Source organism: Chenopodium album, chromosome 11, assembly GCF_948465745.1.
Source record: "Chenopodium album chromosome 11, dcCheAlbu1.1, whole genome shotgun sequence".
Taxonomy (NCBI): Eukaryota; Viridiplantae; Streptophyta; class Magnoliopsida; order Caryophyllales; family Amaranthaceae; genus Chenopodium; species Chenopodium album.
The window spans coordinates 41,066,065-41,085,443 of record NC_137844.1 but is presented as its reverse complement, the minus strand read 5'-3'; the positions used below and the strand labels follow the sequence as shown (position 1 = coordinate 41,085,443).

The following is a 19,379-nucleotide window of genomic DNA, read 5'->3' as shown; positions in this document are numbered from 1 at the left end:
ATGTTCGGTTGACTCTAGGATAGGTGTATGCTAGGGTAGTTGGTTTGAACTAGGAGGATCATGAAGCCGGATTCTACTTGTTTGTGGCATGTTGGTAGTTGCTCCCTATAGTCAATTTGACACCATTAGCGAGTTTTTGCCACATCCTTGTGAGGTTACTTGTTTTTCAAGCCTTCGACATTTCTTGTATGAGCGGCGTGGATCCTTGACTATGCAAACCTAATCTAATAAAGCTTGATGTATGATTCTCAAACCCGAGACCGAACTATCTAGGAAGGACAAAGGCACCTTTTACGGGGTGGTATTTTTCTATTTTTAAGATAGTTTTATTCATTTTCTTTATTTTTGGGTTTACATTTGCCTTCTTGCAACCATTTGAGCCTTATACCTTCTTTTCAAGCCATATCTTTAGATCTTTGACCTTTTGTTTCATTTTCTTTCTTTTCTTGGTTTTTGTGAAGCAATTGATCATTCTTGATGGAGTTTGTGGTGGAGAAGTTACAATGTTTGGTTCTTATGAAAGCAAGATCGTGTTATGATTTCTTTGTGAATAATGGCAAATGAGTATGAGTAAAAGTCGTCCTACATTATAAAAGGCATGGACAAATAAGTGCAAATTCGAAAAAGCCGTCCAAAATTAAAAGAGGCGAGGACAAAGCTTTATTGAAAATAAAAAAAAAAAAAGAAAAAAAAGTGAAAAATGAAAAAATTCAAAAATATTTTGATGTGAGTTTTCTCCCTTTTTGAGCATTGAGGACAATGCTTCATTTAAGCTTGGGGGGAAGCATTTTCACGCTTTTTGTGTATATGTTTGTGATTTATAGCTTTAAATAAGCTTGGGGTGTTGGTTTGTTTTTGTTTGGTGATTACTTGATTGTGTTTCTAAAAGAAAGGCGCCCTCTTTGCTTCACTTTTAGGAAAACCACCAAATTTTAAATTTTTAGCCTACCTTCACCCTTATTGCCTTACGTTACAACCTTGGGGAAAGACCTTTCGACCTAGATAGTAGAGTCACTATTCGGGGGAGGGCATCATGGGTCATTGCCTAAGGAAAGGGGATGCATAGTCAAGATTGTCGAGTAGCCTAAAAATAATTCTTTTTCCGGTTCCTTCGAGGAATCATTGGGACACTCACTAAGGGGAGATTTGAGACAAGTGGGGAGAACGCGGTAAGATTGTTTGGGATGAACGTGGATTGTGATGACTAGTTCCTATGCCTAGCATACCCTATGTTTCAATCAACCTTAGATATCTTGAAAAGTGCATACCTTAACTACTTGAGAAAGATTGTCATTCATTTGCATTATAGTCTCTATGTGAGTTCATTTCGCAAAGGTTTATTTTCATTTTCTTATCTTTTGTTTTCATGGTTTGCCTCATTGATGTTTGGTGGAGAGTTATGGGCCAAACTCTTAGGACACCCTTACGAGACCTCACTCGTCCTCATAGGCGAATTTGGGGTTAAAGGGCTTGTTGTAGCTAAAAGCAATCGTGATTCCTACGACAGTGAGTCTTAGTGTATATTCTTATCTTGAGTCTTTCTTTTTTCTTTTTCAAATAAAATTTTCATCCTTTATCTTTCTTGCTTTGTTTTGCTCGAGGACGAGCAAAAGTTTAGCTTGGGGGAATTTGATGAGTGACATTTATGGCACTCATTTGGTCCCTTTTTGGATGAATTCTATTTCATTTTATCTCTCTTTTCTTTAGTTTTCCTTAATTTTATTCTAGCTTTCTTCATTTCATGCTTTTTGTAGTTAGTTTCTCTATTTTATGCATTTTCTAGTTTACTTGCTATTTTTCCCTTTTACTTGCTTTTTATCCTTTGATTGTAGGTTGTGATTGATTGTCCAAGGATTCCCGAGCTTCCTCTCCATGGTCTTCCATTGATTTTCATGCCTAAAGCTTGTGCAAGAAGTTTCAAGTCAAAGGGAGGTCCAAGGAGCATGCTTCAAGGTCTTGTATATGCCTTTCTCATGGCTTATGCCCTTCAATAAATTCAAGAAAGTTCCTACCTACCTTGTCCTCCATCATCATCATCTAGGATGTGTGCACCGCATGAGCTAGGACGAAGAAGAAGAGAAGGAGTCTGCAGCTTTGTGCGGGCGCACTCGAGGAGTGTGCGGCCGCACATCTGTCGAGTGCGGCCGCACACCAGGTGCGTGCGGGCGCACCTTTCTGGGTGTGTTCCCGTGCGCGCCACTCTCTCTCCTCCGAGCGCCCGCACCGGCGTGGGTCTATTTTTGGACGTCAATCCCAACTTCCTCTTTGTATTGATAGTTATTTCTTTCCTTTTACGGAGAGAGAATGGGATCTTCATTAGTGAGAATTAGATTAGATTAGATTTTTAGAGAGAGAAAAACACTAGTTCTTAGCATTTTTAGAGAGAGAAAATGTGGGTTTGATGATTGATGATTGAAGATTGCTACATTTGATTTGATTTCTATCAAGTTTGTAAGGATTCTTTACTCTTTAATGCAATTTAATGTTTGATTTCATTAGTATTGTTGTTTGATTTGGTTAATTGATAGTTTGATTGATTTTGATTGAATTTGTTGGTTTCAATTTGATTTCAATTGATGAATTTGGGAATGATGATTAGTTTAGCTTTGATTTTGATGTTCTTCGTGGATTGTGAGTAGTTTATTTAGGGTAGTGGTGAAGCATGTATTGATGATGAAGTGAGATTAATTTGGGGGAAATTGATTGAGTTGATAATGTGATTAAATTGGTTGATTGATTTTGTGCATGTGTGTGCTTGATTAGGCTTGATCACCTTTGTTATTCACACTAGATTGCATTGTGAGTTCACATTGATACGGACCATTGATTTGTGGCTTGCATTTACTCAATTGAGATATCTTGTGATGTTTCCTAGCTAGTGTTTGATGTAGTTGACGCTAATTAGACCTCTAGGAGAATAGCTTGATGTACTCTCTTGGTTGCAATTTCGGTTTTCCCTCACATTGCTTGACTTGATTGGTTGAATCCCCAAGTTGATTGAACTTCGTTGTTGATGCATGTGGATCCATTCCCCTAGTGCCTTTGCATTTGTTTAGTACAAGCTTTTTGAATCGCCTAGCTTAGCTCTAGTTTCTACCATAAACCCCTACTAGACTTCGGAATAGCTTGACTTAGGCATTGTGCATTCGACCTCTATTCCTTTGGGTTTGACTTACCACTACACTAAATAGGGGTTAGTTGAGTTACAAATTTTGTTTGATTGGGTGGGGTGGTAGCCTGACGACCTACCGTTCTTCATCCCATCATAGAGATGATAAGTAAGGAACTTTAGGGGAGTCTACCGTGCCAATGCCCCTACAGTTCCAAGCTCCGATGTTCATGGTCCTGTTGGTGGCTCTTGAAGGTGAGCCACCGAACCCTGGTTAGAAGGAGATGTCAATGATGAACCTGAAATTGATTGTCCATTGAACCTTTTGCGCTTCTTAATTTGCTTGAGACAGGCGAAACAACCTGGAGAGGAAATCGCAGGAGGAGTTTCTGGTTCCGAGAATGAAGCAGTATGCTTGGATGGACATGAATTCTTAACCCACTTCCAAACTTTCTCCTTAGCCCTTATCATTTTGAGCCGAAGAGGAACCTCAAGTTTATCCACCTAGATAGCAGAGGGAGGCGGAGAGTTTTCAGAAAACGCTGGGCTTGACGGAGCTGGCTGAGGTGACCAGTCCATGGGAGTCACTTCATGGGAAGCCGCCATAGAGTCAACTGAAATTTCCACCGGAGAATAGGTGATAGACGGCGAAAAATGGGAGAAGTCGAAATCCCCTGATGAAGAATCTAGTTGGTAGCCTGAGGTTTCAGCCACATCTGTTGGGAAGGATGAGCCTAGTGAAGGTGAAGGAGAGCCTTGCTGCTGTTGCAGGTTAGAAGGAGAAGCTGAGTGTTTAGCCAACCAATTACTTGGTCCCGCCCCGAATGAATCAGGGTAAGCTGGCTTAGAAGGGCCTAGAGGTGGAGGAGAAAAGATTGGAAATGGGTCCAAGTTAGAGTGACCTAAATCTTGAAACAAAATACCTCGGTAATTAGGCTTAGCTTGAGGCCCAGAAACATTCGTCCCGAGGATTGAAGACGCAGCCACATAAGGATCAGGCTCATTAAAAAGAGTTCGGGGCGGCCCATTTTGAGATGGGTTAAAAGCTTGACCCGTGTCAGTAATCGGATGTGCTTGAGAACCATGAAAAATATGGTGGGGCAGCATAAAAGGGGCACGTGGAATCAAAGGAGCTTGATCAAGAGGCACTCCAAGATTATCACTTTGACCACGTGGCCGATTTTCCCAACTTCCTAAATATTGCCATCCTTGACGAGGAGTAATTGCATGAGGGCCACGTGTAAAGCTGGGATCAGGAGGTGGCAGTGCTTCATCAATTTCAAGATCCTCCCGGATGCACCGATTGATACCCAAATCTCGCAGCCATACTTCTTCCCTGCTGTTGCGGAAACCACTTTGCGGTGGTCTGGGAAATAAACCCGGAAGAGAAGCTGGAGGAGGTGGAGGTGGCGGAGAATTAACTAAGCCTGTGGAGAAGTTGTCGATAATGTCGCTCAGAGCATCCCAATCCGAAGGATGATAGTCAGCAGGATATTCAAACGGATCGTCCTCATCATTGTTCCCAAACCATAATTCCGTGGTCCAATTATCCGGATTCGGAGCAATACCTCGAATTGAATTAGAATATAGTGAAACATCCGTAGGACCAAATAAAACACGTGCACCATCTTTGTGTAGCTTACGAAAGCGGTGCTCCAAAAGGAATTTACTTAATTCATATGACTTGGGACAAGTTTCACGACCGTGTCTGTCAAAACCACACTTTTTGCAAAAGCGAAATATTCCTTTGTATTTAAATCGAACCAAGTAACATGATTGCCATAGGTTGGAAAGAAACAACCCGCAATCAAAGGTAACGATAAATCAACTAATATTTTAACTCTAGGTTTTGGAATAGGGAACTGACCATTATGATCTTCTTCCATGAGTAACGGTGTGTTTGAATAGAAGGAAATTGAGGGAAAGGAAGGGAAGAGAAATGGAGAGATGGGGTATTTTTCATTTGGATAACAAATGAGGAAGGAAGAGAAATGGAGGGATTAAATTGTAGGAAATTGATCCCTCCAACAATGGAGAGATTTGGAAGGAAAACTCACCACTCTTCCCTCCCTTCCCTTTCCCTCCCCTCCTCTTCTCTTCCCTCCCCTTCTTTTCCTTCCCCTTTCTTTATCCAAACACAGTGTAAGTCTCCCATATAATTGAGAACAGAAGATGCTACGTGCGGAACTGAGTAGCGAATTGGAAGACCTTGAACGTGAACCCACATCGGAGCAAGATTGAGATTCATATTTTCTGGAACTTCATGACCACGTAGATGTTGTAACACCATAGGACTTCCCTTGAAATGAACCCAGCCACGTTGATCTAAGTTATCAGCATCATATTCATTCGTACAACAGAAAACAAATTCTGTTCCATAGGAATACACCCTGACTGGACCACGGAGATGCCAAAATCTTGACACTAAGCGTTGCACGAGAGCAACAGTGAACTTACGAGCATCCCAGAATTTCCCAATTACAGTACACTGCCAATCACAATCTCCATCTTGAAAGGCAGGAGGAGGAAATTCATAAGAACCTAGGATATGAGGATAAACAAACGTTCGTGGAAATACTCTGTTTGACATGATTAACACTTGAGTAAGAAGAGATGAGAAACGAAACAGAGAAAAAAAAGAGAGAGTTTCTCTCACTAGACCTTTCTCTCACTAGAGTTTAAAATTCTTTTAATTAATTTGGGTTAGGCCAATTTAATTGTTTGAATGAAATTTGACATTTCTTTAAGCTGTCTCATATTATCACAAAATTGATATCGTAAAATTCAATCACTGGATGCTAAATTGGGGAAACACCATTTAGGTGTACAAGATGTGATGTATTATTGAATAGTTTGTAGGTAACAACAATATACAAACTTTTTTTCGTCGTGTTCTAGGAACTCTTACATTCTTCCTCTCAATTGTTATCAACTTATCATTATTCAAAACACATATTGTGTTCGTCTGGTTTGATTTAGCAAGAATATCAACTAATAAATTCAAGGAAGTTCCACACTACGATTAACTTACATTTCAATTAAGAGAGTTAAATTCTGATGGGTTGTTTGTACAAAGTTCCACTTTTAATAGAAGGTACCACTTACTTAGGGAGTCCTAGTTAATCAAGCTCCTTACATAGGAAGTTTATTCCTACTGTAACCAATCAAAAAATGTTGTGTACATATCTACTTTATAAGAAATTTAACTTCTAATATTGTCTCGATCAGATAAACACTTTATATTTTTACCAAAAATAGTGAATAGCTAGCTCAAATGATCAACGACATGAAATCCAAATACTCTCTAGATCTTGTGTGAACTCCTTTGCATGCCGGAGTACAATAGTAGAATGATTAGTCTTGGGTATAATTCTAACATCTGCCTCAGGAACTTTCATTTTAATGTTGGAACTACATTCAATTGGTACCACTTGATCTTCATCGCCTTGAATGATCGTAAATTTCACCTTAGCATCGTGCAATATACTTAAGTATTCTTCCATGTATTTTGAGCCTCCACAAATCACATTATGCATGATGCCAAGCTGAGTGATGAGTATGCCTTGTTAAGTCCATAATTGTGAAATGAAGGTCCCTAAAAAAAGGCGAAAACTTTAACACAGAACATTTTCAGATTTTCATAGCATTCTACGCAATACTATACTTTATGTTCCTGTTATCAAAAATGAAAAGACATTACCAAAAACCAGTACCTTCTCCAATTGATTAGCCTTAGAAGAAATTCCTAAATCTTGTGATTTCGACATAGTATGAAACACACAGTTCGACCCAAGTGCTCATACCACGACATAAATGATGAACCAAACAGTAATGGTGGCCACAACCTTTTCTCAGCAACTTTTCCGAGAGTATATAAGCTTGCATCTTGCTTATTGTCCGAAGGGAAGTAAGGCTAGAAATCACGATATAATAAACTCACATTATGAATTTAATTAATTAAAAAAAAAAAAAAAAACAAAAAAAAAACAAAAAACAGAGCAATTGGTAAGTTTAATACAAAACATATTTGGATTGGCTTTATACATCTCATACAAAGATATTAAAGAACAATTAGGAATTCAAAGTGCATTGTGATGGTAAATAACGATTTTGTGATAAACTGCTCTTGTAATAAATTTCATGATCATAATTCACACCTAAACATAACATAGACATGTTGCATATTCATATACATACGAGGCTAAAGAAAATCGTTTCAAAATAATAGGCCACATTCAACGAGTCAAATGTAATCACAGATTCTATTCTACGCTTAATCTTCTGCAATAAATAATACTTACTGGTGCTATCAAAGTAATAGATTTGACATGTTGAGGATACTTGGCACCCAAAGCAAATGCAATAATGGATCCCATGGAGTGAGCAACCAAATGGAAGGAATTCAATTTATATGGAAAGATCACCGATTTCTCAATCATTTCTAAATGATCTCGTATTGTATACAAACAATCTCTTGGTTTCGGACTTCTTCCAAATCCCAACAAATCGATAGCAAACAACCTGTAATTCTGTTTTGTATATTCTGACAAATTACAGAAAACTGTTTCTGTCCAAAATGAGGACGAACAGATGAAACCGTGTAAAAATATCACATTTTCGCTCAGTGTGTTGTCTGAATCTTCCATATGCATTGTAAGAAAATAACATTAGTTAGAATGAAAACATTTGGTCTTAAGTTTTCTATGCTTTAGACTCCAATTGTCTTTTTTTTTGCAAGGAAAATATATAATTACATTGGTTCTATTGTTATAAAGTTTGATGAATGGTCTAATGAGCCTAATCATCTATCTCGACTCACGAGCCGACTCAGTAGAGTTCTTTGCAAAATTGCAACCACAGCCTCAGTCTGTAGGAGGACTAGGGGAAGTCACACCTCTACAAAATTGTACGCGACAAAATATTTTTAACCAAAAATTTCTTGCCTTCCAACTCTAGTTAAGCAAACTTGGTATTAATAAGTTGGATTACTGGCAAGATTGGGACATAGAACAATTTCTTCTAGTAGGAAAACATTAAACACATTACATTATCTACAGAAGCATTAACCATGTAAACAATACATGTTACATACCATAAACATTTCATTTCGGGTTAAATTCTACTATCAATTTGAAAATGCTTTAAATTATTTATTCAAAAATGATATTGTAAGGTTAGTAATTATTTACAATCACTCTAAAAAGTACTCCTACACTACAATGTGAGTTCACTAAAACTAGAATAGATTAAAAACACATAATGTATAGTTTTCTGAAATATAATTACCACATACTCCACCGTCCAAATTCCATTTTCACATTACTAGTTTAAAATACATGTAAATAGAGTATGTATCATTGTATATATCCACCAGAGTATAAATTCCAAACAAAGAATGTATTACCTGGCTCATGGACTACAACATGAAGCCGAAGATCGTCGCCATTGTTAATCCAAGCAACACAAGACTCACACCCACAATCAGACCATCTATTAGCTATGAGTTTCGACGAGCTTCTCTGCAACCTCATCCTTCTTGAGTTTAACAAACCCATATCTCTAAATAAGTTTGGCCTCTTATATAATGTCTCTGAAACTTCATCTTGCTCAGTATTACCATTATTTTTCTCTTGTTCTCTCGTTGAACAGTAGCAAGAAGTTGATGACGCAGTCTTCTCAAACAACTCATCAAGGTATGAGTAAACTATGCATAAAACATAATCAAGTAAATCAAAGAATGTAAACACTATCAAGCTTAAAATGTTGTGTATTCTTTGGATTAGCTTCTCACCACCCATTACTAATTATTCTTTTTTTGGATCGTTTAAAATTATTTGTCGTATAATTTAGATGTTACAACTAATTTCGGACGGAAACGAAGATTAGGAGGTTGAAAAGAGGTTTATATACGGTGCATGAATAGTTTGAGGTCTAAAAAGAATAGCAAAGATGATTCTGTTGACATCGGGAAGATGAAAGAGCGATCAACTTGCTGCCACGTTGCAGAAAGGTGGGCCTTTTGACTTAACTCAAAAGTGCTCACTCTTATATATGGAAAATTGGGCAATAATAACGTCAAGTACGACGAATATTAGCTGGACGTCGACTACAAGAGTACTAGCAATGCGCCAATGCACAAGTTGAATCACTTTGGTTCCAAAGATATGAGTATATTCCTTACTCTTATAGTTTTATCCTAAAGTAATTTTGTATAAGAGAATTAATAATGGAGTATATTGGGATTATGTGATTTTAACCATATTTGTTGATGATACTAAGAGGAAGAAATTTCAAAATCGTTTATCTAGTGACATTTTTATAAATATTAGAGTGGCTAAATCTCTAAAAGAAGTAACAAGGAAACCAAAAACCAGATATTTAAATGGAAAAACCAGCCGATAATGAAGGAAGGAGCTCCGGGAAGTCCAGAAGTACGCTCGCCGGCAACCACAGCCGTGAGGTGGCCTCCGGCGAGCCAGGATTAACGACAAATTAAAATTTTGATGGGAAGTAGTTGTTGGAACCGGTTGGCAGATTACGCTCAGTTTAATCTAGAGGAGAATCCCTAAAATGGGTCTTTCGCGAATGCACTATTATTATTTTCCAACACCTCAGCAGATTCATTTGTTCATTGACAGACCAGAAGCAATCAAGCAATGGCTAAAACCCTTAAACTGATCAACGCTCTGATTTTTTTAGAAACCTTTCAGGTAGCTCATATAGTTACTAGCTTATTTTAAAAGAGGGAGCAATACAGGAAATCGCATACTAGCAGGACTGCACGCCAGCAGCTTTCATTTGGCAGTATAGTCCTAATGTCTTATGGCATCAGTGCACCAATCCATGCAGTATGAAACTCGAATCCATCGTGTTCCAACATGTCGAAAACTTCAATTTAATCCATACATTTCAATGTCTATTTCAATGCATGTCCGGAATCCCACAAACAAGCCTATAAGGCTATTTCATACGGAGTAACCCAGTTTTTAAAAGCTACACAAACAAAATATCCCAGATAAAACTTCTGATGCACACAAGCCTCGATAAAACAAACAACGAATAAATGCAAATCAATATAACTCCCCGAATTGATATAATAATTGTGCATCTGGACGGACAAACCCAAAGCTTGCTTTGATGAACCCAACAGTCACATTCCTGTGTGACATTACACTAACAGCTATTAGGAAAGAATGAAAAATAATAAGTAAAATAAAAAATAACTTGAAAAAAACAAAAAAAAAAAAAAAAAAAAAAAAAAAAAAAGCTACCAAGTCGAAAGCATCAACACTTGATCAAGCAAAATCAACCCAGAAAAGCACCTGGGTAAACTGACCATCACATTGTACGATTTATGTGGCTATACGGAGCTTCTACTTGGAACAGCAAATCAGTTACAGGTGCAGTCATCAACAAGAGAGTGTAAGATAGTTTTATCTTGATTAATTGCAGTTATCAGCAACAGAACACTTAGACAGGAAATCTAACAATTAGAAATCACTGAAAGAATGGCAAACAGATTTTCTGAGATAATTGCAATATTTTCCCTATTAAATAAATAGTATTCAGAGGCCCCCTCTAATAACAGACTGGACCAAAATTTACAGACCAAAATTTTATTGCTTAAGCCTAAACTGTTATTGGAATTCATATGTGATTTACTTGAATTCCATGGATCACAAGCACCAGCTAGTTCAAAACTTCATTTGCTAGCCACGTGAATAATCTACTATCCCCACAGTTTGTGTAAAAAAAAAAAGAGTTCCGCCTAATGCATCAGCCTATCAGAGCTTACAGATAGAAATACATACAGAAGTATCATCAAACTCGTGTATAAACACAGAACTCAGCAAGTCCTTGTTTTCATTCTCAATTAGTCTGTTTCCTTCTTTTCAGGGTCAGAGTTCACAACTGGTAGGTTCCTTCGGTACTGTGAAGATGTCAACCGTCTCTCCAAAGGTGTTTTCCTCTTGCTCACCACAAATCGATTCACTCCTTTCCTCATTGGCATTATAGAGGGGAAATCCTCATCAGGAATCTGGCTCAGCTCTGAGATGTCCTTTATCTGAGCAACACGCCGAAACCACCTCTCTGCCTTAGCTTCCTCAGACATATCCAGTGGATTTGGTTCCTTTACTGCTGATCCCTCCAAACTCCTTTCTCTCCAAGAATCCCTGACATTTGCATTCTCACTTGTGCTCTGAGATTCAGAATAATTACTGGGAGTACTGATTAACAAATCAATAGTTTTGGAGTTTTGATCTACATAATTGGATACATCGGAAGCTGGTTTGCTAAATTTATCTTCCATTTGCTCTCCTGTCTTTACAGCATCTGATCTCATTGCACCAGTCTTTTCATTTATATTGGTTGACTCTGATCCTTTTGGTTTTTCCTTGGCAAAGTAATCAGGTGGAAAAGGGACAAATGGGACATAATTATTATTGCCCGCTTGCTCCATCGCCACACGTCTCTTGTACATCGGAGAAGTTAAAGAACGGTCTTTTTTCTTACTAACAACAAATTGATTCTCTCCTTTGCGCATTGGCATTATTTCTGGGAAATCGTCATCAGATACAGCACTAGGCAGGTCTGTTACGTCATGTAGTTCAGCCACCTTCTTTAACCATCTTTCAGATTCATCAGTTTGTTCATTCTCATAATCTTTAATTCCCATCTGATTTGGAGACTTGTCGCCAGAAAGTTCATTAAGACTTTGGCTGACTTTCATATCAATGCTATCCTGGTCACTAGCTGTCTGGAAATAACTATGACTAGGATTGTCAACAGTGCCCGAGTGTTTTGTGCTTGCAGCAGACCATGTAAACTTATTATCATCTGCCTTCATGGTCTCTGGCAAATCTTCATCTTCTTGAACACTGCCCATGTCAGATGATTTTTCCAACTGAGCTATCTTAGTGAACCATGATTGCATCTCTGCAGTGTCAGCTCTCAAACGTGAAGTGGGGCTGAGGAATCGATTGACTCCTGGTTTTTTGCAATCACACCTTAAGCATACCACATTCCTACCAAAGTTAAAGAAGTCACATCTGGAAAAAGAAGAAAGGACAAAAAAGGTGATTCTAATATGAACAGATGCCAAAATCAAATGGAAATAGGGCAAAGAAAGAAAAGAAAATTAGATTGAAAAGGTTGAGATGCTCACTGAGGGCATTCCCATTCCCCACCAGTTAAGAGTTTCTTTGGTCGGTGCTCCTCACACTGAAGGCACAGCGAGTTCTTAGCAAAGTTCATAAAACTGCACCTGCTCATTAGCAGAATAGAAGTTATTCATCATTTCCAAAGCTAAAAGTTCACAAAAGTACTGATCTCCACCAAATCCCCCACCCCTCCAAGAAAAGGCACTCATTTGGAAACAAGATTACAAATCATTCTTAGGACTCCAGAGAAAAATAAATAAAGCATGTGGCGGAAAAAGATTATGAAAAGACATTATTTGCTGTTTCCAACTAATTTGTCAGACCAAGAAATTGTTTCAATTTTTAGAAAATATCTACTCCAAAACAGTACAAGAGTTTAGTTTATCACTTATACATGACTTCCATATGGGAAAATTGCTCAGTGGAACTAAAAGTACTTCACCTACACACCCAGTGGCGGATCAACGTAGTAACAAGGGGTAGCATGTGCTACCCCCAGAATTTTGGTATAAAATTTTTGAAACTGAAATTTATACTTGGATGACAATCATTGTTTCAGTGTTAAGAAGACAACATGCTAAGGTTTTGGTGTTTGCGGCAAGGTCATGGGTTCGAACCCCACTTCCCTATATCTTTTTAATCTTTTTTCGTTTCTAAGCACTTTACAAAATTACTAGTATTAATTTTTTATAATACAGTAATTAATTTGATACTTCATACCCAATTTTTTTTTATCGTAGTTATTTTTTATAGGAAAATTTGCCAATTACTACAGCGTATTAATGTCTCTTTGGCAATAACTACCGCGAATTAAAAAATTTGCAAATTACTACCGCAAAAAAATTTAAAAATTTGCTATTACTACCATACTCCACTTTAGGCCAAGTATGACATCACCTTCTCCCTTTAATACACGTTTAACCCTAGTTAAGCAATTAAACAACAAAAAAAATAAAATAAAATAAAATCCATCCTCACCTAAGGTTACCCAATTTACCCAACCCACATTTCTATCTCATAACTTCACTTTGACCCTTTAACATTCAACCTCTATTAAAGATCAACACTATGCACTTTGACCCTTCTAACCTTCTTCCTCAATTCTCTTTGGTCCAAGACTTCATAGTTAAAGTCTTCACACTTGCATTTCTATCCTATCGAACTTGTCAAATCACATATTATGCTTAATTGATAGCTTAATTCAAAGAAAAATACAAAAGCCCTATGTTAATCAACAAAAATCATAATTCATAAACCCTAAATTGCAAAAACCCTAAAATTCAAAACCCTAGAATTCAAAAACGAATTTGTTTGAGGTGAATTACACATTTGTGTGGAGCAATTGGAGGATAGATGGGAGAAATAGTTAGTGTCATTTTTGGAGCAGGAAGCTTGAAGGGACTTTAGCAATGGTGAGGGAGGAAGAACAATGAGAGAGAAAGAAAGGAAAGAGGGGGGTTTTATTTAGGTTAGTTTGCTAGGGTAACCATGGGTAGGGGGATTTTATTTTTCTATTTTTTTAGGGTCGTTTAAATGCTTATTTATGATAGTAAAATAAAATTTTTTTACAGTAGTAATTCACAAGATTTTTAATTCGCGGTAGTAATTGGCAAATTTTTCTTTTTATAAGTATAATATATCTTTTGCTGTTTTTTTTTTTAACAAATTCTCAGTCAAATGTATACATGTCCAAAATCACATTGTCAATTGATAAGGAGCACAACAATGTACTAAAACATTGCATTGCATTAACAAAATCACTCATTTTATTGATTTGCTAATCATTTTAGTGGGGATTTTTCAATATGAATCCCTAAAATAAATTCCAATTTAATTTCAATTTTAATTTTCTTAAACAACTACGTGCTAGTCCGCTACCCTGATTGGAAATCCAAGATCCGCCACTGTACACACCCTAGAGCATAAAATTGCAAACCAAATAGAACTTATAGTCTAAATCATCATGACCTACCTTGGACATATCCAGTCTCCTTTCTTCATTTCGATATTATATCCAGAAGAACTTGATGCTTGATTACATCTTTCAGAAGACTCTTTCTGTACTGTCACAATAGGCTCCACAGAACTTTCTTTAAAGTTAACCAATTCACTGAACAATTTTCTGGCAGATGATTCAACTCTACTGCTTATCTCAATGTTTTCTAAAAAGCCAATAGCACTGTAGGCATAACTTAATAAAAACTTCATGAGATCGACTGTGCTTGGTTTATCAGATTCTAATACCTATAAAACAAGAATTGAGCTAAAGTCAAAATACTAAAAAAAATAAGAAGCATCAAAGGTGAAAGAGATCTAATCCATAGGCACAAGTGCATAATCCATAGAACTGGAAGAAGAGTATGAAACATATACAACAGAATTCTGTGTAACTGCAGGCGGAAAAGAAAAACCACTAAGATATGGTTACCAAAATATGATTAAGAAAAAGTAAGAAAGTCAAATTATATAGGATGTCTTGCTTTTCCTCCCACAATATATGAACTCTTGTTAAGACATTGCAACACATTATCTATATATAGTTCTATAAAAATGTAATCTTTTGACAGACTAACATTGTTGTCACCCTTCAAACCTCAATTGAGAAGGACAAAGGTGGATGTAAACAAAAGAAAGATTTAGCTATGAAAGATGTCAAGTTCCGTAAGAAGTCAAGCTCTCTATTGGAAGAAGATTTAGCTATGAAAATTCTAGTTCTCCTTACTGGCACTGGAATAACCAATATAGAAAAATCAAGGGAGTCCAAGGGTACAGATGTCCTAAATATATCTTACAATCATGGGTATATACTGAACGAACGCACCCATTTTACTTTATGAAAGACAATGGAGCAAGGAAGATGTTGTGAGTTTACCTCATCCTAGCATTTCAGTCTTAATGAGGCATTTTATTCTTAGGAAAATCCAGGCTACATTCATAACTTTGTCCAATCTAGGTGTGCACTTCCTGAAAGTAATCAAAGTCTGAGCAACTAGTGGAAAGTATACAGGCTGTAGCCCCTGATATTGTTAAAACCTTAAATAAGACACGCGCGCGCGCACACACACCCCAAAAAAAAAAAAAAAAAAAAAAAAAACACGCCAGTTATTCTCACCACTTGATTACATCTTACATAAGACTGTTCGCCATGTTTCCACTTATTTAAAGAAACATAGGTGAAGACAAGTTACAATAAGTTTAATTCGGGAGAAATAGAAGTTCAATTCACAACTAGCAAGAGTTTATTGATTTATGATAAGAGAAAATCAGTAAATAAAACAAATCCTCTGCGAATTTTTGAATACTTTAAGAGTCATAATCATACAAACACTTTGAATCAGGCTCCTTAACTCAGAGATGGAATTGGCACAAATATAGTATGAAATAGCACTTGTATTCTACTGGTTATGAATCATGGTCTTGCAATCATTATTCTAAATGACGAAAACAAATTGCCCACCTTAACTAGAAGCAACTTAACCATCACATTCACACAAATAAACCCTCCAATGATTAATTTTGATGAATCGTTCCACGAGATGTTGCTTCTGATTTCATTAGAAGAATAAAGTCAATCACAAATATCACATAACACAAAACATCAAAAGAAAGTAACGGATGGAACCACAAAACTTTGACTTTTCCTTTCTGTAATAATAAGACTATCTTTTAACATATAACAGCTACTTAAATATTAGGTAAAGTCTTTTGATGAGCATTTTCAGCTCAGAGTAAATTTTGGCCCATAGCTCCTATGTGTTTTGAAAACACATAGGAGGATAAAATAGTCATTTGACATACACACAATGGTATAAAAAAGCTCAAGGCGCACTGAAGCGATAAGGGTTATGCAGCGCCTAGGTGCGCCTAAGGTGCGCCTCATTGAAGTGAGGCACACTGTATAAACAGTTATAAAAAAATGGCAGAAATTTGCTTCATGTGCGCCTAATTTGCTTACCCACTATTGCCTTGCGCCTACTTTTTCTAACACTGCATACACAGGTATTTTTTATGGTGACAGTGACATTTTTTGTGCACTATTATGCATGTATATTATATCATTAGAGTATAAGTTGTCTTAATAGTATTATTATATCTCAAAATGGAACAATACTAATTGATGTACAATTTAGATATTTATTTGTACCATTAGAAAAATATTTATACCACTATAGCAATTAATAGTAGTATAGTACTATTTACCTATTTAACGGTACTTTATACTCATGTTAATATTTACAATTTAGCCATTCAATTTGTTTCAAAACAAAGAGGTCCTATGCGCCAATACTTTTCCATAAGCTCAAATACTCAACATTTTAAGTTTAAAAAAAAAAAAAATCAATATGTAAGACTTAGTTATGTCAGATGAAATTAAGAAGTGATTATCTAACAAATAATCTATGATAGTAGTAATCAATTAGCAACAAAAACTCATTATGGTACATCCTACAGCTTGAAAAGCCTTGTATGCTTAATTCTGCTGTACCACTTAGGGAGGAAGAGGCCAAACAATCAAGTCAATTGGTCTCATATCCAAGAGATATGTTAGCTTAGATGCGTTAGCTTTTCTTCTATATAGCTTGAGAGTGAGAGTTTTGGTTGGCATGTTTGTTAAACATTAATATGCTTCAAACATGGCTCATCAAGACACAATTATAAGGCTCTAAAGTAATAATACAGACATAGAGACTAGAAAATAAATTCAGTTTATTGTGGGTACATATAGATAAGATGAAAGCACAGGTTTCCCCTTTATTGGTCAATATTTTAGTATCCATACACATTTGTAAAATATTTAACATGCATGCTTGAACAAAAAAGAAGAAACAGAGCATCATGACTTCCATTTACTATATATTGAGATAAAGTTGACGTATATTTATCATTGAAATTTACTTCATTCCAAAATCACTGCATAAGGATGTCCCCCTCCAAACACTTACATAAGGAATTAGGCCTCTAAGCCTAACATATTACGTAAATATAATGCCATAGCCATAGAAGCATGCAACTAGGTGAACCAAATTCCACTCTACTATGTAGCAACGCTACCATTCTAAATATGCACAAGACATACTTGGAAAAATCACTAGTAATTTTTCCCGGTTTCCTTGACTAAGGGGCACAACCGCATTAGCAAAAAAATAATAAAAAAAGAAATAAAAAATGTTGTATAACATGTTTCTTATCATAGCCATCCTTTCTTATCCTCCAATGACATGCAACAGCCTCACCTCTAAGAATCAATCAAGTAACACGAGAATCATCACCAAATAACCCTATATTGTAGGTATTTGAGTATTTGACTAACTTCAACACTTTGCTGAATTAGTTAAAAAAGCAGTGCACTAATCATCAAATGTTCGAAGTCCAATTAGACCCTAATCAAATGTTCTTAACCTCATAAAGTCATTATAATTCACAACAAAGCCAGCAAAAAAAACGCTCAATTTGCATAATTAATCTCACACCAGCTCTAAGCCTCTAATACAATTAAGAATCAAATCTATAATATTATTAAAACTCATGGAGACAACATGCTAACAACATGTGTCACTCATATGCCACATATGCACTACATGTAATCCTATGTGTCATCCCTCTTCTCTCATCATATTGAATTGTATTAATGTTTAGTCTCTTTAACAAAAACTTTTATTGGTCTAACTTTAATGCAATATAATACAATAGTGTTTAATTTAATTGAAAAACTTTTCATATTGACCTCTTATTACATTCTCATTTAGTTATTAATATTGTTCAACATTAGCTCTTCTAAATTAATTTAATCAAACTTATAATTTATGATGATTCGAGGCATCGCCCGGGTCAATAACTGGTTACATCTCAATAAATATTGTGCTAAAATAAACCAAATAAACTTACATTTACATTATCAATGCCATTGCCACAGAAAGATTTCATCCTTGCCGCCGCCACCGAAGCATTAGCAAACAAAAACGGCGAACCATTCTGTACAACCACCTCTACATCCTCCCTCGAAAGCGACCTTCACCAACAAACAAACAAAATGAGCAAGAAATAAGCCTTAAAAAAAAAAAAAAACACACACACACACACACACAAAAACAACCAAAAAAACCCAAAAAAACTACTAACCACAAAATAGTAGGATTATCTCTAGCAAAAGCCAAACAAGAATTAGCAACCCTCAAGAAACCCTCATCAAATGGTTGAAACCCCACAAACTGATGAACATCAAAGGATGCATTACAGTATTCCGATTGCGAAACCAAATCAACAAAACCCGAAAATTCAGCCCAAGGATGACGAAAACTACTAGTAGAATTCGAAAACCCAGTTGAGTTTATTGATGGGGTTTCATCCCAAAGAGTGTGAGCTTGGTGGGTGTGAAGTTTTTGGGAAGATTTTGGAGGAGAGAAAAAGGAGGGAGGAGAAGGAGGAGGAGAGAGAAAGAGGAAAGAGCGGTGAGAAGCGAGGCGGCGGAGGTGGCGGAGGGAAGAAGGGTGGCGATGGTGGAGGAGTGGTAATGGTGATGAATATGATGATAAGAATGTGAAGAGACGTAAGGTGGCGCCACCCATTTGGGTTGCAAACAAGGTTACTGACTTACTGTCAATGGTTTTTCTGGTCTCTGGTTCCTACTTACTGCAGTACTGCAACAGCTCGATGATTTTGGGGCCTATTCTAAAATAAATACAGTACAAGTATACAACGTTGATTGAGGGATGTAGTAAGGCCTATATTGATTTACTAAAAAGAACTAATTAATTTTTAATGAAAAAAGAAAATTAAAGAATGAACTGAATTGATTGGAGATGAACTGAAGCGAAGTGAATTGAAATTAAGCTAACAAAACAGGCCTTAAGAATCTACTTCATTAGGTGAGCTTAGACCCAGACTCCACACTCATGTCAGCTTTTCACTAACTTTAAATGTTTTTTTTTTTTATTATTCAGATTCATATAAGAGTTTCTCCAATTTCACACATTATACCAAGAGTCACTCTAGACTCACTTATTTTCTCAAAAAATATATTTATTTAATTTTTTAATGGATTTTGCTAATGAACGCCCCCAGAACGTTGGATAAACATTTAAAATATTACCTACAGTGATATTAATTTG

At 36.4% G+C, this 19,379-nt stretch overlaps 1 protein-coding gene and 1 pseudogene across 3 annotated transcripts; both read right to left on the bottom strand.

Moving 5' to 3' along the window:
• Window positions 1-6,179: 6,179 nt before the first annotated feature.
• On the bottom strand, window positions 6,180-9,010 carry LOC145568886 (putative lysophospholipase BODYGUARD 4; annotated as a pseudogene). The gene is made up of 4 exons (XR_014096004.1): window positions 8,514-9,010; window positions 7,411-7,748; window positions 6,823-7,022; window positions 6,180-6,704 (listed from the first exon to the last, which is right to left on the bottom strand). The product of XR_014096004.1 is annotated as a putative lysophospholipase BODYGUARD 4 (transcript).
• Window positions 9,011-10,629: 1,619 nt separating this feature from the next.
• Window positions 10,630-18,954, bottom strand: LOC145568885 (zinc finger protein VAR3, chloroplastic-like). Of its 2 annotated transcripts, none has more exons than XM_081628261.1 (5): window positions 18,391-18,954; window positions 18,157-18,280; window positions 14,243-14,514; window positions 12,276-12,374; window positions 10,630-12,159 (listed from the first exon to the last, which is right to left on the bottom strand). In XM_081628261.1, exons 1-5 carry the CDS (start codon window positions 18,834-18,836, stop codon window positions 10,983-10,985), a joined length of 2,118 nt encoding a protein of 705 aa, XP_081484387.1. In that variant the 5' UTR covers window positions 18,837-18,954; the 3' UTR covers window positions 10,630-10,982. The 2 variants fall into 2 exon arrangements, with proteins under 2 accessions (XP_081484387.1, XP_081484388.1); XM_081628262.1 differs by having other exon boundaries at window positions 18,163-18,280.
• Between the last annotated feature and the right edge of the window lie 425 nt (window positions 18,955-19,379).

What these genes read in the sequence shown, in the direction of transcription:
- LOC145568885 (XM_081628261.1), bottom strand. Translation starts at nt 18,836, where the DNA reads ATGGGTGGCGCCACCTTACGTCTCTTCACATTCTTATCATCATATTCA. An exon ending in GATAATCCTACTATTTTGTG is followed by an intron (nt 18,281 to 18,390) that starts GTTAGTAGTTTT and finishes TTGTTGGTGAAG; the next exon opens with GTCGCTTTCGAGGGAGGATG. An exon ending in ATGGCATTGATAATGTAAAT is followed by an intron (nt 14,515 to 18,156) that starts GTAAGTTTATTT and finishes CTTGTTTTATAG; the next exon opens with GTATTAGAATCTGATAAACC.